At 40.0% G+C, this 18,247-nt stretch overlaps 1 protein-coding gene across 1 annotated transcript in view; it reads left to right on the top strand.

The window, feature by feature from the left end:
* The window catches only part of LOC134600789 (sodium-coupled monocarboxylate transporter 1-like), a 36,211-nt gene that overhangs the window by 4,274 nt on the left and 13,690 nt on the right, over positions 1–18,247 (top strand). The window contains exons 2-7 of the mRNA XM_063445177.1: positions 2,961–3,026; positions 4,363–4,414; positions 4,536–4,603; positions 5,478–5,632; positions 6,188–6,328; positions 16,506–16,635. Coding sequence (XP_063301247.1) covers positions 2,961–3,026; positions 4,363–4,414; positions 4,536–4,603; positions 5,478–5,632; positions 6,188–6,328; positions 16,506–16,635 — 612 coding nt within the window. The remainder of the gene's footprint in view (positions 1–2,960; positions 3,027–4,362; positions 4,415–4,535; positions 4,604–5,477; positions 5,633–6,187; positions 6,329–16,505; positions 16,636–18,247) is intronic.

Below are 18,247 nucleotides of genomic sequence, written 5' to 3'. Positions count from 1 at the left end.
GATATGTTTTCACAACAGCAAGATCGCATGTACAGATAACAGGTGATTTGTCCACCTAAATCCACCTAAAACGTTTAATATAGAGGAGTTGAAGGTTCTCAATAAATCTCTAAGTATAATATACTGCAGAGTTGGCAAGCCTATGGGGCCTCTATGTTCAGATAGCCCTGGCTAATAGTGAATCAGGAGTAACTGATATGGTTGGAGTCTATTAGTATCTTGATGTTTTGCTCATGTGCACACCCTGTGCTAAAAGCTAATGCAGTAGCTGACCTGCTTCACAACAGCAGGAATATTTAATCGAAAGCTAAATATCATAGCAGGAGCACTACGGAAAATGAGATCATGAGAGGGAGAGAGCTAAGAGAGGTCTACGATGACACAGAGACATGTACTGTGTGGGTATCGCTGTATTGCAGCTCTGTGTAATCCATCACAGTGATCCTGGCTTATGAAGAATATCTTCTTATTATGCCCAACTCTGTGTGTTATTTCTCTGTATTTTACTCATCTCCAACTGTAGTATGGGTATCTCTGTAGTCTACTCAGCTCTGTATCTGGGTATTTTATCTCTATCTGGGTATTTTATCTCAGGATCTGGGTATTTTATCTCTATTTTCAGCTCTGTTTATGATATTGTTATCTCTATATTGTACTCAGTTCTATGTATTTTAGAGTTATCTTTATCTTGTGCCCAGCTGTTTTATAGTATGAGCCTCTCTGTATTATGTCCAGCTTTCTATTGTATGAGGATCTCTATACTGTATAGGGTCAAGTAAAACACCCCACTATTATAAAACCTCACCAGCCATTACTGCCCTGATCTTGTACTAGTGACATAAACTGAAACTAGAAATGTCACAATGTCTCTTTTAGACACTGGCAGGTCTCCTATTAAAACATATGAGGGAGTTAACATTTTTTTTTACACTCCTATTGTTTTTATGAAGGGATTTTGTAAATGGTACTATTGCGGGAGAGAAGGTAAAAACCTGCACAGAAATAATGAATTGTGGCGTTGATGTCTGGAGTGTCCCATTAACAAAGTATCCATTGTGTAAAAGATGTGCATTAATAAGTGTCTGTTGGGGGGCGGGGCCGGACCGCCGAGCGGGAAGGTCGCATGTGAGACCGGCTCCTGCAACTCACTAAATCCTAAAGCAAATAAACATGGAAAACAAACTAACCATGGATCGACAGCAATGGTCCTCAGTGCTAAGGGGACGCTGGATCCAGGGTGAGGCAGGCTCCTCGAGTTACAGTCCCCTGGAGGTGAGGTCTTTGTCGTCTCAGTCGAGGCCCTTGCCGGCGGTGAGTGGGGTGGACGGCCGCTGCCCCACTATCCTGCCTGAAGGCACCCAGCCAGAGGACCAGTATCGGGCGGACCCGGCCCTGTCCCCCCCCCTATGGACCGGTGGGGGTGATCCCGGTCCTCACCCAGTGGCTATGCAGACCAGGCCTAGCAACACCGCCGCCCCGATCGGGGGCCTGGGTGCAGCGCACAAGATGGCGGACGCCAGGTGCCACGAGGCTGATAAGAAAGGCTATTCCCTCATTGAGCTCATAACAAACAACGAGGCTGACAAACGGAGACTCAAGGGGTTGCAGGAACCTGCGACCTCCATACCCTACATCGCAGCCAACCACAAGAGCTATTACTCACCCCACCAACAAGCCAAGCCAACGGCGAGCAGAGGCAGCAACATAGCCGAACCATTACCGGCTGTGGCGGAGGAGGGCTGGGAAGCTGCAAAGCGACTACTCCTACCTGAGAACGAGAACAACAATTTTGCCAACAAGCACGGTACTCCCACAGCGAGCCCGACCACGTACCCGTCGTCCACACGACCTGCAGCGCGACAGCCCCAGAGAGGGGTTACACGAGGCACCCGGCAACAAGCTTTCCTGGACTGCAGTCGACAGCCTACTCCGGCGGACTCTACCCTCTTGTTACCCGCACCTGGCGGCTTTGGCCCAACAAGTATGTGGCACCCAAGACACCTGCGAATGGACTTTGCCCAGATGGACACTCGTACCTAGCCACACCAACGCACCAGCCTGGGCATCGGCTAACCGCAAGTTGGCTCATGCAGGCGAGGCATCATACCCGCCATACCGACGACTCCCAGAGCCTGTCCCGGACTGTGCATGTTAAAAAAGCCAGGGTGATATATTGCATGCAGCTTACCACTAAGATCCAATATGATTATACCTCAAACTTAGGGGCACACTGCACCAGCATATCTTTTTTCTACACGCATAAGACACATAAGCAGTTGATCTGGCTACCATAAACCAGATACTAATACACCTGCCAACTATGTAACCAAATAGCCTACTCATAGAACACCCAAAGTCATGCATATCTTTAGCTTCTTGAATGGGCAAAATGTCTGCCATCACTGGCTACTCGATGTACCTTGCTCTTAGTGTGTCCCACTTTATTACTTACCAGGCAGTCTCCCTCCTGATGCCCACAGCAATGTTTAGCAAGCCTACTGTATACAACCGCATAGTATAAGCTACTATATTGTACCTATCATCTAACGGAGCTCCATGTTAACATTTTATGTTACCCATCCTTATTTTAGGCCTAGCGGAACTCTTCAGTTGCAACTAAATGGTTAAAATCTGCTATATATATAAAAAATGTGCATGATCCTCAAATGTCACTTCACGTGTTAAACAGATTGTACTGAAGCTTGTTCATGATGCTGTGACTTATAAAAAGCTTGTTTGTAATTTTCATCACTGCACGACCAAAATAAAGAATTAAAAAAAAAAAAAAAAAAAAAAATAAGTGTCTGTTGTTTCCGAATAAAAGTAAAAAATACTCTGGCCTTCATTGTGCTATTTGTACCCATTTATACATATTTAGTAAATATTAAAAGATCATTGATTGAAAACAAATTGTTGTGATCTATATACATATGTATTTTATTGTATTTTGTATTTCACAGTATCTAGAAATTCGCTTTAACAAATTTGTGCGCATCCTTGGGACAGTCATATTTATTATTGAAATGGTAAGTACCAAATACAGCGTGCAAATGTGCAATATTTTTTATTGTGTTTAATTCAACTTGATTAAATTGTAGTTACATGAAAACAATGAAACACTATTTCTTAATGTGAGAAAAACAAGTTTTGATTTTTGGTTTGTTTTTCCCCCCACTATTTTTTAATGGGTTAAATAAAAAAGTTAATTGAAAATTGAATAAAAAAAAAAATTAATTATTTTATAAAAGCACACAGGAAGGCATGTTATAATAAATTTTAAAAGTATAAACACAGGCAAATAATTACAATTGTTTTGCATTTGACTCTTTGGTCTGATGTGGATTATTAGCCCAACCTAATGATTAAACAATAAAACAACTGTACCAAGTGTCCTGGATCCAAAAGGATTTTCTTGATTTTTCCTGCCAACCTGAACAGGACTACTATTATTATTATTAGAGGTATACCTCTTATCATGAGCATCGGATAGAATCCCGTACTTCCTGACCTCTGTCCCATTAAGTCAGGATGAAAAGGAATGTGGTTCGTAGATAACAATGATAGCATTAAAAAATGGCAAACAAAATGGCATTTTGTAGTAGAGCAATCAAGTGAATTGGCTACAATTGGAGTGTCTGAGATGATCTCAAACTAGGTGGTAACCATAATAAAGATTTTTTTGGTTTATACAGTTGTTCCGTTCATACCCAGATAGAACCCTGGAGGGATTTGTTTATGCCCAGTGACTCAGAGAGAACCTTTTATGGGAAATGTTGTTTCCATCGGTGTTTGACCCATCAAACTTGGAGTTTTGACAACTTAATGAGATAATTGTTAGACCCTTTTGTGTTCACTTTTAACAGATCTGTCCATTCTATACCATACTAATACTTGAATTCAGCCTCAAACATCCCATATGATGTAGATTAAATAACCAAACTGCCTACAACATAGAAACATAGAATGTGACAGCCGATAAGAACCATTCGGCTCATCTAGTCTGCTCAATTTGCTAAATACTTTCATTAGTCCCTGGCCTTATCTTATAGTTAGGATAACCTAAGGTCTTACAACCTTCCCATATTAATAATTAGACAGTCTCTCGCTCAGCAGCTCTCTCTCTTTTATTCATTTCCATGCCCACTTTCTCTTCGATATTGTCTTCTAGTCTCAGCTTCGCTCACTCCAGCTTACTGTCAGTCCATGTCACTCTATGCACCTCCAAATCCGTGTTACTTTGTCTTTTTATTTTGTACCACTGTACCAAGTTTCAAATCTTCTCTATGCTCCCTTCTCGTCTTTCTATTTAGTACAATTGGTTTTATTTATATGTGAAATGGTTAATTTGTTTATTTTTTCCAGGTTTTGTATACTGGAATTGTCATATATGCTCCTGCACTTGCACTCAACCAAGGTTAGTAAAACCTTTAAATTCATATTTGGCTCTATTTACTAAACCAATAACTTAAGATGAGTTGAAAATACTAATAGCGTATTATCTTTTGTAATTTTTATTTTCTTTTTTTTCATTATAGTTTCAGGATTTAACCTTTGGGGTGCAATGGTGGCAACTGGATTAGTCTGTACTTTCTACTGTGCCCTGGTATGTTACACAGCTTTATATAATGTGACCTGCTTCCTTTTGCTTACTTTTATAGACCAAAATATAAGATAATGTTCTTAAAGAATCAGTAATATCTTGCGATACATTTCTTTTATTTTTATATGGAATTTTAAACTGAGATGAATGCAATATATATGTAAAGAATATACAGCATTCTATGCAATAAAACAATTGACTTGAAGTGATTGACTTAAAATCAAAATTACATTCTGATTGCATGCTAGATGTTTTAGCCAATCCGGACTTACTGGACCAAAAAAAGTGAGCAATGTCAAAATATTTTATAACTATGTAAAAAAATCATTAGATATATTATTTTATATACATGTTACTGTCTCTTTAATCATCAGCATACAAAGAACAATACAGGTATACAATGACATGTATAAAATAAATAATGAAAATGTGAATTATTATGAGAAATCTTGTAGGTTGCAAAAAATAAAAAATAAAGAATTGTTTGGGTCTATTCATTATACTAAGAATTTTAGAAAATTGAAAAGAAATCTCTAATTTTAGACCGAAATAGGCAGATAGTAAAACCAGCTCAGATTATCTACCTACAATTTTCACTTTTTCTTATCAATTCTCAACAGTTCCTGGTTAGTTAAACAAACTCTAAATTTCAATACTTAAACTGGAGCAGTTGAGAACAAAAAAAACTATAATAATAATTCAGCCAGATATAATATTATCAATTAGGGCTAGCACATACTTACACACAAACAACCAATCTATAATGTTATGTCATGCAGGGGTACATCATAATAATTAGTTTTCTTTCAACCTTGTGGTAGACACTGCTCATTTAAAGGGTGAAAAAGATATGACCATGACCGATTTGTTTGTTTAGGGTGGGATAAAAGCGGTGATCTGGACAGATGCATTCCAGATTTTTATTATGCTGGCTGGTTTCATATCTGTCATAATCCGAGGTGTGGTGGTACAGGGCGGAATTCAGAAGATCATTGAGGATTCCTACAATGGAGGGAGACTAAACTTCTGGGAGTAAGTATCTTAACCTACAAGGAATTTTAGCTGACTTTAGCAAATGTGTCAAGTGATTTCATTAATTAAGAATAAAAAATATGCCATTGCCTGGTATGTCTGATGGAGTATTGGCAGTGTTTTTTGTTTCTTATTAACCCGGTACATATTTACACGAAATGTATTGTCTTTATTTAGACCCGTTACATGAACCCCATCCTTGATCTCAGACTCCTCTAATTTCCTTATTTCTATCAGAATCACAATCAATGTCTAATGTTGAATTTATGCCAGGAAGCAATGTAGTAATACAGATACAAAATGAAGATGTGGGTTCAGGGAAAATAATGCCATATTGGCGCTCTTTCGATCTCGATTTTTTTTTATTCTGGTGTCTCCATTACCAATAAATGGTGTTATTCTTCCATAATACACATTTTACTGTTATGTTTTTTGTGCATTTATACATGTATGATGTTTCGTGCTAGAAATATAATGTCCCCACAGTAAATAATCACGTTTTTAATATTGTATTGAGCTTGAGTGAGTGTGACATATTGTCATTATCTCAACTAGCTTTGATCCTGACCCCTTGAGAAGACACACATTTTGGACAATTGTGGTTGGAGGAACTTTTCTGTGGACCGGTATCTATGGTATTAACCAGTCTCAAGTGCAACGATACATTGCCTGTAAATCTAGATTTGAAGCCAAATTGTAAGTAATACTCTGACAATACGTTTTGGGAATCACTTATTCCCCCCAAAAAATAGAAAAAAATATGTATTTTGTGTTAAACAAGCTAATAATTTTAGGACTCTCTAGAAAAACCAACTTATTTAAGATATATTTTAAATGGAGATCTTATCAATCACAAAATGCTCTATGCTCCACTGCATCAGACTACGCCTGCTTAAGTATATCAAAATCAAATATGAGTTTGACCATAACCCGTGGGATTTATTATACAATCTATATATTTTAGAAAATTTCTAAAATTCAAGAAATCTGTAACTTAGCTTCAGTCAAAGCTATTTTAGCCTGAAATAGTATATTCACAGTTTTAAATGTATTCCAGTTCATAGTTTAAAGAATAAACTGTATTTCATGCAGCTAATTTTTGCAGTTGTTTACATTATGTATATTCTAGACGTGTGCCTGAGTCTTGATTGATTTTATTATTATAGCTCTACAGGGCTCTGAATTGGGAAGCATTTTAATGACATTATGTTATTATTTCATAATGGGTATTTATGGTATGCATATAAATATATATATATATATATATATATATATTTATTTATATATATATATGGAATTTTAATGCAGGTTTTTAGTTGTTTTATAATAAATTAATTTGTTTGTAAATAGTTTTCTGTTCTAGAGTATGTTCCTGTTTATTATTTAATATAATGTAACCATGAGAAACATCATTTTAAACCAAGTAATGGCCCAGTCCGAATGTTAGTGAGTTTTGTGTTCATTAGCCTTTCCCTTTTTACTCACAATTTAACTTATTGAGGCTGAATGGCCTCCGTTTGAGCACAGCAGTGATAGATAATATAACATTCTGATAGCACAATTTGGGATTCAATCTCGTGATTTGAAATTATTTTTACAGGTGTAGGACCATAACAAAATAATGGCAGATGTTGATACAAAATACCTTATTTATACTAGCATCACACTGTAAAAAAATGAATATTAACTGCAAAGCGTTATTGGCAAAACTACCCTTCTAATTTATCATGCCCTGACCAAGACCATTTCTCAGCCTTCCCATCCCAAATTATATAAAGAATTAGTTTTACATATACATATCTTAGCCAGGGCCGGATTAACATAGGGGCTGATGGAGCTGCAGCTCCAGGCCCAGGCCCATGGAATAGGCCCATTTTTTTTTTTACACACTACTCTTAGGTTTGCCACCTGACTGGTATTTTACTGGCACAGCCGGTATTTGAGGTTGCCTGGCCATGCCGGTATTGCAGTAATTGCAGGTATTTTTCTCAGAATAGATGGAGATTACTCTGCAATACCAGCACCGGCCACTAGGGGTCACTGTGTGTGGAGAGAGGCAGGGATAGGAAGTTACAGCATAACCCTCCCTGCCTCTCTCTACTACTCAGTGATCTGTGGGGGAGCAGCTACACAGCACAGAGAGTCCAGACAGCAGCTCTACAGCTCAGGTAAGTGAGGGATGGGGGGAAAGGCAGCAGGGACACATGGGGACACTGAGACACTAGGGGACACATGTGGACACTGAGACACATTGGGACACTTAGACACTAGGGGACATATGGGAACACAGACACTAGGGGACACAGACACTGGGAGACCTGGAAACACTGAGACACTTGGGGACACGGGAAAACATGGGGACACTTGGGGACACTGGAAAACATGGGGACACTGAGAGACTAGGGACACTGGGACACATGGGGATGCTGAGACACATGGGGATGCTGTGAGACATAGGGACATTGGGAGACACTGAGACATTGGGACACGGAGACACTATGTCCCCATTTCTCCCAGTGTCCCCATGTCCCCCATCCAGTGTTGCTAGGGTCTCAGTGTCCTCAAGTCTCCCAGTGTCTGTGTCCCATGTCTCTCAGTGTGCCTAGTGTCCCCATGTGTCCCAGTGTCCCTATATGTCCCAGTGTCCCCGTGTCTATGTCCACAACTGTCCCCATGTCTACCAGTGTCCCCAAGTGTCTGTCTCCCAAGTGTCTGTCTCCCAGCCAGTGTCCCCTAGTCTTCCAATGTCCCCAAGTCTCCCAGTGTCCCCTAGTCTCCCAGTGTCTGTGTTTCCATGTCTCTGTGTCCCTAGTGTCTTAGTGTCCCCAAATGTTTCAGTGTCCCCATGTCTCCCAGTGTCTGTGTTCCTAGTGTCTCAGTGTGCCTAGTGTCCCTATATGTCCCAGTGTCCCCATGTCTATGTCCACAACTGTCCCCATGTCTCCCAGTGTCCCCAAGTGTCTGTCTCCCAGCCAGTGTCCCCAAGTCTCCCAGTGTCCCCTAGTCTCCCAGTGTCTGTGTTCCCATGTCTCTGTGTCCCTAGTGTCTTAGTGTCCCCAAATGTTTCAGTGTCCCCATGTCTCCCAGTTTCCCTAAATGTCTCTCAGTGTCCCCGGGTCTCTCAGGGACACACTGAGACATTGGGACACTGGGAGAAATGAGGACACTGAGACACTGGGAGACTAGGGGACTGGGTGACATGGGGACACTGACACTGTGATACATAGGGACACTGAGACATTGGGTGACTTGCGAGACTGAGACACTGGGAGCAATCCATCTATACAGCAGAATCAAACTGTGAGTAGTTTGTTGGTGTTTTTACAGAATTTTCTCTGATTCACTCCTTTTGATTATACAAATGAGGCTGGTATTTTTTTCCAAGAAAGGTGGCAACCCTAACTACTCTTCACATACTCTTGCTTAAAAGAGCACTATAGGGTCAAGGACACAATCATGTATTTCTGACTCTATTATGTTAAAACCACCACCCTGGCCCCTTCTTGCCTCCCTAAGTATAGTAAAATATAACTTGTATTCAAGTCTGCAGCTGCTGTCTCTGCCTCTGAACTGACTGTCTGCTGACATCATCAGAAGTGGTGGTCTGAGCAAATTACAATACTTCCCCATAGGATTGGCTGAGACTGTCAACTAGGCAGATCAGGGGCAGAGCCAGCACAAGTCCAACATAGCCCTGGCCAATCAGCATCTCCTCATAAAGATAAATTGAATCAATGCATCTCTATGAGGAATGTTCAGTGTCTGCATGCAGAGGGTGGAGACACTAAATGGCAGTGCTACACACTAGGCAGTACTGCCCCAGGAAGCACCTCTAGCAGCCATCTAAGGAGGAGTGGCCAGTGGAGTTATTTCATCTGAAAAGACAGTGTTTACTACAAAAGGCCTGAATGGAATGATTCTACTTACCAGAACAAATACAACAAGCTGTAGTGGTTCTGGTGACTATAGTGTCCCTTTAAGTTTGGAAGCTTAAGAGGGATGTATGGGAACAAAACATTTGTGGACTGGCTGACAATAAAATTAGTTTAGGTAATGCAGACGTTGGTCTCTCTAACACTGTGGCATGTCCCCTTTCTTCTACACTCACTACCAGGGCCGGCGCGTCCATAAGGCGGCACAGGCAGCCGCCTTAGGGCGCACCGGCCCGGGGGCGCAAATGTCAGGGTGACCGGCAGGAGGGAAGCGCACAGCGTCCCTTTCCTGCCGGTCACTTCTTGAAGCGTGGCCGAGCGGCAGCAGCATCCCCACAAATCAGCCTTCTTCCCTACAGTGCCGCGGACTGTGTGGAGGGGGCGGGGATATGAACACGTCATATCCCTGCTCCCTCTGTAGCACACAGCGCGCCCAGCAGGGGCGGAGCTAACGCTGGCCACCTTCATTTCAGCATGGGAGGACTTCCTCCCAAGAAGACTGCAGAGAGCAGAATGCAGAGAGGAGGGGGGCTGGGCAGGACTAGCTCCAACTCCCAACTACCTGAGCCAGCACTCTAGATCCCAGGTAAGCCACCCTCCTGTGTATGGCTAGAAAAGTGTATATTTTGATCAGAATGTTTGTGTGTGTATGTCTGTCAGTGTGTCTGTGTGTGTATATATCTGTCTGTGTGTATCTATATGTCTGTCAGTGTGTCTGTGTATGTCTGTCTGTTAGTGTGTCTTTGTGTGTGTATATGTCTGTCAGTGTGCCTGTATGTCTGTCTGTGTTTCTATCTGTCAGTGTCTTGTGTGTTTCTGTCTGTCAGTGTCCGTGTGTGTATGTCTGTCAGTGTGTCTGTGTGTGTGTGTGTGTATATCTTTCTGTCAGTGTGTCTGTGTGTATCTATATGTCTGTCAGTGTGTCTGTCTGTGTATGTCTGTCAGTGTGCCTGTATGTCTGTCAGTGTATCTGTGTGTGTTTCTGTCTGTCAGTGTCTTGTGTGTTCTGTCTGTCAGTGTGTCTGTGTGTGTATATATCTGTCTGTCAGTGTGTCTGTGTGTATCCATGTCTGTCAGTGTGTGTGTGTGTCTGTCAGTGTGTCTGTGTGTGTAACTGTATGTCTATCATTGTGTATGTGTGTATCTGTATGTCTGTCAGTGTGTCTGTATGTCAGTGTGTGTTTATCTGTATGTCTGTCAGTGTTTGTGTGTATCTGTATATGTGTGTCTGTCTATCTGAATGTGTATCCGTTTGTGTATATGTGTATCTGCATGTGTGTCAGTGTGTGCGTGTGTGGCAGTGTATGTGTATATGTGCATACATCTCAACATTCAAACACCAACACTACACACAAATAACCACCTGCATGCAAACTTCAACACTACATACAAACACACCCCTGCATTCAAATGTCAACACTACATACAAACACACGTCTGTATCAGACACCAAAATTATATATAAACACACACCTGCATTCAAAAACCCAACACTACACGTAAATGCATGCTTGCATTCAAACTCAAACACTACATACAAACTCACCCCTACATTCACACAAACATACTCTATACAAACACATACTTACAGTCAAACACGCTCCGTGCTAAATACAATCCTGCAAGCATGGGGAATCGGTAGAGCCCCAGCTTTCAAAGCATTGTTAAAGTTGCACGACAGATGGGGGTCTATCTTTTAGCCATCCTGTGTACATACACAGACCGTCATACAGAGACATACAGTCTGTATGTCTCGGTATGATGATCTGTGTATGTATTCAAAAGGAATAAACGCAGGCAACACTCTAATAGTAATAATGGTATATTTATTGATAGGTGAACCACCCCAAAGAAAGTGCAACGTTTCGGCTAAGCAGAGCATTATTGCATTATTAAGGCTCTGGTGAGCCGAAACATCACACTTTCTATGGGGTTGGTCACCTATCAATAAATATACCATCCTTACTATTGGAGTATTGCCTGCGTTTATTCCTTTTGAAGACTTTACTGGTGGATCCAGCGATGTCTGCCTGACGTCGGAGCAACTACCACTGTGGATGGCCGGAGCATTTACACGGTATCAGTGTGCAGGGTTCTTTGTTTGTCTGTCTTTGTATGTCTCTGTATGCCTTGTCTGTATGTCTCTTTATGACTGTCTGCGTATGTATGTCTCTGTATCACTGTGTATGTATGTCTCTATATGCCAATCTCTATGTTTCTTTATGTCTGTGTCTGTATTTTTGTGTGTGCCTGTGTCTGTATGAATGTATGTCTGTGTTTGTACGACAATGTACCTGAATGTGTAGATTGTATGACTGTGTTTGTTTGATTGTGTGCCTTTTATGACTGTGTGTCTGTATATCTTTGTGACTGTGTGCCTGAATAATTATGTCTGTGTGCTTGTATGGTTGTGTGTCTGTATGTTTGTGTATTTGTGCATGTATGTATTTTTAGTGAGAAAAGGTGGGAGGGGAACAGCGCTACAGTACTGATCACAAGGGGGAAAAAAAAAAGCTGCACACCTGAAAGGAAGGGCTACCCTCAAACCCTTCAGAAAATGGAGAAAACAAAAAACAACAAATACAGGGTGCGCTGGATAAAATAAACGAAAACGATAACACAAAAAGGAAAGTCTCTATAGGTACAGTGTAGACCTTGAGTAAATGTTCTTCTGTTCTCGCTTTGGAATCGCAGTGGTTGGATATGAAACACAAAAGCAGAGAAGGGGGGGACCAATAGTGCAAAACCGTATGGTAGAGAGGATCACGAACAACACAGACGTAGAGAAATGCCAACTTACAATTTTTAGAGCTAAGCCCAGCTCTAGGTAAAACAGCTTACAGTGGTATTTGATACTCCCCACATGTAGGATATAACTGGGCAATTGGAGTCTCCACACGATTCTTTAAAACTTCTGAGACAGACGTCAGCATATAAAATATATAAAAGAAAAAAACCCAATGGTGCAATAACTTAGGTAGTACTGCAACAACAGACAACACAGAGGTCCTAAGAGTGCCAACTTACAATTTAGAGAGCTATAACCAGCTCTGAGTAAAACAGCATACAGTGGTATTTAAACTCCCCACGTGTAGGATATTCCTCTAGTGATGCTTGTAGTGCCGGTCTTATGAAAAATAAAATCACAAGAGAGGGCCCATAGTGTTTTCCTTATGTAAAAATGACAAAGTGATAAAAAGAAACGTACTTACAGTGTTCAGAGCAGCCACACTGCTCTATGAACCAAGCGTAGGTGGAATAATCCCCACCAGGGATTTCTTTTGCAGTACTGGATCTTGTTAAAAATGATGATAAAAAGATCAGCCAGGATAAAACAGCAGCATATAAAGTAAATGAACTAACCCAAAGTAAAAGGTAGTAACAAAATACTTTAATATAAAACAGAGTAAAAATACACAACGCGTTTCGCCAAACAGTAGGCTTTTTCAAGTGTAGAGTAAATAATCCTGGCTATTCACATTATATAGGCAGCTAATTTGCAATGAATTTCAAAGATTGGCGCCAAAATGGCATCATTACCATGTGACTGCAGTCACATGACTTTCAGTTATACATATGATAGGTGGACATATTAAAATAGTGAAAAATATGTGGGTTTAGTACTACCCTATACTATTAAAATATAAAAACGATTTTTTTTTTCACTATTTTAATATGTCCACCTATCATATGTATAACTGAAAGTCATGTGACTGCAGTCACATGGTAATGATGCCATTTTGGCGCCAATCTTTGAAATTCATTGCAAATTAGCTGCCTATATAATGTGAATAGCCAGGATTATTTACTCTACACTTGAAAAAGCCTACTGTTTGGCGAAACGCGTTGTGTATTTTTACTCTGTTTTATATTAAAGTATTTTGTTACTACCTTTTACTTTGGGTTAGTTCATTTACTTTATATGCTGCTGTTTTATCCTGGCTGATCTTTTTATCATCATTTTTAACAAGATCCAGTACTGCAAAAGAAATCCCTGGTGGGGATTATTCCACCTACGCTTGGTTCATAGAGCAGTGTGGCTGCTCTGAACACTGTAAGTACGTTTCTTTTTATCACTTTGTCATTTTTACATAAGGAAAACACTATGGGCCCTCTCTTGTGATTTTATTTTTCATAAGACCGGCACTACAAGCATCACTAGAGGAATATCCTACACGTGGGGAGTTTAAATACCACTGTATGCTGTTTTACTCAGAGCTGGTTATAGCTCTCTAAATTGTAAGTTGGCACTCTTAGGACCTCTGTGTTGTCTGTTGTTGCAGTACTACCTAAGTTATTGCACCATTGGGTTTTTTTCTTTTATATATTTTATATGCTGACGTCTGTCTCAGAAGTTTTAAAGAATCGTGTGGAGACTCCAATTGCCCAGTTATATCCTACATGTGGGGAGTATCAAATACCACTGTAAGCTGTTTTACCTAGAGCTGGGCTTAGCTCTAAAAATTGTAAGTTGGCATTTCTCTACGTCTGTGTTGTTCGTGATCCTCTCTACCATACGGTTTTGCACTATTGGTCCCCCCCTTCTCTGCTTTTGTGTTTCATATCCAACCACTGCGATTCCAAAGCGAGAACAGAAGAACATTTACTCAATGTATGTATTTTTGCCTGTATCTATGTCTATGTCTATATGGGAGAAAAAGAGAGATAGAAAGTGTCTGACGGGGAAGTAAGAAATACATAAGAGGGGTTGTATGAGACACACTAAAGGGGGGTGTAAGGCACAAAGGGACCAGAGGGGTAAGAGAGTGGATATGCAACACTAATGGGGGTAAAATTCAAAAGGGGGGCTACGAGACACAGAGGTGAAGATGCATTGGTTTTTTTTGGGTGCGGGGGGGGGGGGGGCGTCAAAATGCATCTTCGCCTGTGTAGTCAAAAATCCTAGCACCGGCCCTGCTCACTACATACACCTTTTCTCTGTCTCAGACTATATACCAGGAACTTCTGCCTGCTAGTAAGAAGGTAAGGAGCCAAGTGGACCAGCGAGTGCTAGGGGACAGTCCTTGGAAAGCATGGAGTGAGCGCGTCATTAGATGCATTTATGTCAACCTCAGGGTGCTGCCTGCATAGTATGCCCTTAGTTGGCCAGCCTGCAGGATTGGCGGGCAGCCTGACATGCTTTCATGCCAGGCTGTCCTTCAAATTCTTTGGACAGACATGCCTCCTTTTTGGGCATGTTCACCCCTTTTGGCAGGTCAGGTCACGGGATTCGCACCAGTGACACACCCTTTTACCCCGCCCATTGACTTCCTGCTTGACTGGACACTGCTATTAGGGGTTATGGATTTACTTGAAAGATGAAATCATAAATTAGAGAGAGATTAGCATAGAGTATGTGTTTTCTTATAGCTGCATCCTATGAGTTTCCCTCCAGTACCATCTCCATCAGATACATGACGCTTGGGAGGAATTACTGTTTTAGTGTTTTTGGTCGATAAGATTACGTAATTAGGCCCATCATAATTGTCAGCACCAGGCCCACTGTGCTCTTAATCCGGACCTGATCTTAGCTATACATAGGTAGCCACTTGTGCATACATAACTTGCCTCTCATGGCAACCTATTTATAAACATATATAGACACACACTAGCTAGCACACAACAGCATAGACCTGTGCTAGCAGACATCCGTAGACACCTACTCTCACAGATCTACAGGACAAATTCATCATCACACATTGGTGTTAGCACACATCTTTAGAAACACACTAGCAGATATCTATCGGCACACACACATTTTACAATTGTATTATACCTTCCTCATTCCCCATGTTCACAAACTACTCCCTAAACATTGGAGGAGGGCATATTAAGGGGGTTAAAGTGGTATGGGTGTAGTGCAAAAACGTTGGCTTATATATTTGTGCTTTTAGTTTAGTGCTAATAGTCGTTTATTCATCAAATACAGAGATGCTAGTAAATGTCATAAATGAGCAAATATATTTAGAAATCAGAACTATTTTAGCACGTTAGTTGATCTCACATTAAGAATAAATGTGCTCTTTTAATATGTTGTTTCTTGCACATACTACTTCCCATACTAATTTTTCACGGTTTATCACAATAGTGTAGTTATATTTTTAAAATGCAAATTTTAAAAAGTTAGACAATTTTTTCCCCCCAACTTGTGGTGATTCATTCCTCCCTGTAATCTTAAGTGACACAAAGATAAATTGCATGCAGTGTTTTGCTCACATCACTGACATGGGAGATTATAATTAGTTTAATAGGTAACTGCAGAAATCTGATGTGTTTGTTATCTTAAGGGATAACATGCTTAATAAGGTTGAGTAGATAAATAAACACCAGGCTACAGGTATTACTAGTGTAAAAAAAGAAAGAAAAATGTAATTTGGCTGCTCTGTTTACATCACCTGTATACTGACAGTATTACTTCTGATCAAATAGCTGTTTTTGAGAACAATTGTCCATAGATATCATTTAGTGTTTATAAAACATGTCCAACATGAAGCTAGTGTCACCATATATATGTTTTCAAATAATTACCAGTGATATTGATTTCTCAATAGAACACACCCAGAATGTCCCCAGGTTGCACTCAGTCTAGGTACTTGTAATTGAAAGTGTAATTTGCACTTGTTAAAACATGTTTGTTGTATAAAGCTGTAAATAAGTAAAAAAAAAATAAAAAAAATAAAAACCTGCTTAAAACAGCAAAAAAAAGCAACGTGGCACAATTTATTTTGGTCTAAGAAGATTTGACTTGCCTAACCAACATCGTTATATATAATAACCTAATCTACTGGATTGCATAACAGAAAATACATTCGAAACCACAAAACACAAGCATTAAGCATATATTGTGTCTCAGCTGAAGAATTTGCTTGTTTAAAATCCTCGGAATATATCATGTATCAGCTGAAGAATTAGCTTGTTCCTCTTTCTTTTTCTCTCCCTAGGTCACTTTACTTAAATCTTATAGGTCTGTGGGCCATCTTAGCCTGTGCAGTTCTATCCGGCCTCATCCTCTATTCAGTATTTAAAGATTGTGACCCATGGACATCGAAAAAAATATCTGCTCCAGATCAGGTTTGTGATCTAAATAAATATTTATCAAATTCAAGGTTTTATTCCCTTATCTGTATAGGATGGAGGACGGTTGGTGCTAAAGATGGTCAGAGCTTACATTAGGGTTGCTGACAGACTGCTAACAGTAGTTAATGCTGATAATGCGTGTAGACACGGGACATACAACACACAAGCACCACAAAACACTTGCAAGAAGAAAATGTCTGATACACAAGATTCTCAAATGAACACCTATCAGTCACACCCCTAGTGACTCTGTTACCTAATCCACTATTCTGAAGATTCCACTCATATGACTAACTTGAGATGTAATGTAGTCTAAGTCAGTTCACTGTGCCGCCCTCACAGTTCTTCACCAATCATTAATTGCGTCACCTTAAAACTATGAACGTTACACCTACAAAACACAGAGACCCATGTGCCACCCTATAAAACTATATATGCCAAGACTTTAGTTTATGTATATGGTAACCTCTACATCATTTATGGTCCCTCTAAGGCCGTCACATAGATAGCTCTCCAGCTGACATACTAATGTAACTCTTCTAATTCAGGAAATGTAATATCTACAGACTGCAATGCTGAATTGGCTGAAAATTGTAGTTAAAGGGAAACTGTCATATCCCAGAATTTTAATTACTAACCCTCTATATTTAAAAAAAAAAAAAAAAAAATGTTATGTGAGGTCTGAAAAAAAAATTAGATGTAAAAGTTCACTCTAAATATCGTGGGAATTGGTAAAGAAAGAACGCTTTCATGACAATGATAAACCATGCACTTGCCAGTGGCAAGTTCGTATCCAAGTGGCACTTGAAATAATACAGAATTGTGTTTCCATAGCAGCCATATTACATATGAGGTGACTGAAGTTGACTTTGGGGAATGTATTGGACACGGGTCTGAATTGGGACTCAAGATCTGATGTAGACAAAGAGAGTTGGAATGGTATGATTTGAGTACCGAGATATTAAAGGGGCACTCATGATTGGAGAGAGGTCTACCTTGGCTCCCTGTCAGTCACTGTTATTTGCTCTGCCTGAACTAAGCATCACTTAAAAAACATTTTTTTAATTGTTTTTTTAATGTTTTATTCAATTGTGCAATTTTCACATTAATGAACAATGTTATGAACAGTTGGAAAAATTACCTTTAAAGGTTATAATGACACATAGAAAACATTCTTCAACAGTCTTTTTTAAATAAAATGATAAATAAGCAGGGAGGCCACTTCTTTGATGCTAATTGAGGTGGATCTTGTTAGGGATGCTGTAACGGCCACCTTGGCTTCCTCTGTTTATTATGCAATGGGAAATGCAGTAGAAAAAGTATCTTGATGTCATAGTAGAGAATAGTCAATAGCTAAAAGTTTCACATTAAAAAAAATCCTAATGTAAAATAAAATGTTACCTCCAGTATTATCAGGGTTATTCACAAAAGTGAGAATTTAAAGGGACACAATAGTCACCAGAACAACTACAGCTTATAGTATTTTTTCTGGTGAGTAGAATTATTCCATTCAGGATTTTTGCAGTAAACACTGTCTTTTCAGAGAAAATGCAGTGTTTACATTACAGCCTAGTGATAACTTCACTGGCCACTCCTCAGATGGCTA

Source organism: Pelobates fuscus, chromosome 3, assembly GCF_036172605.1.
Source record: "Pelobates fuscus isolate aPelFus1 chromosome 3, aPelFus1.pri, whole genome shotgun sequence".
Lineage (NCBI taxonomy): Eukaryota > Metazoa > Chordata > Amphibia > Anura > Pelobatidae > Pelobates > Pelobates fuscus.
This window is presented reverse-complemented; position numbering and strand designations above follow the sequence as displayed.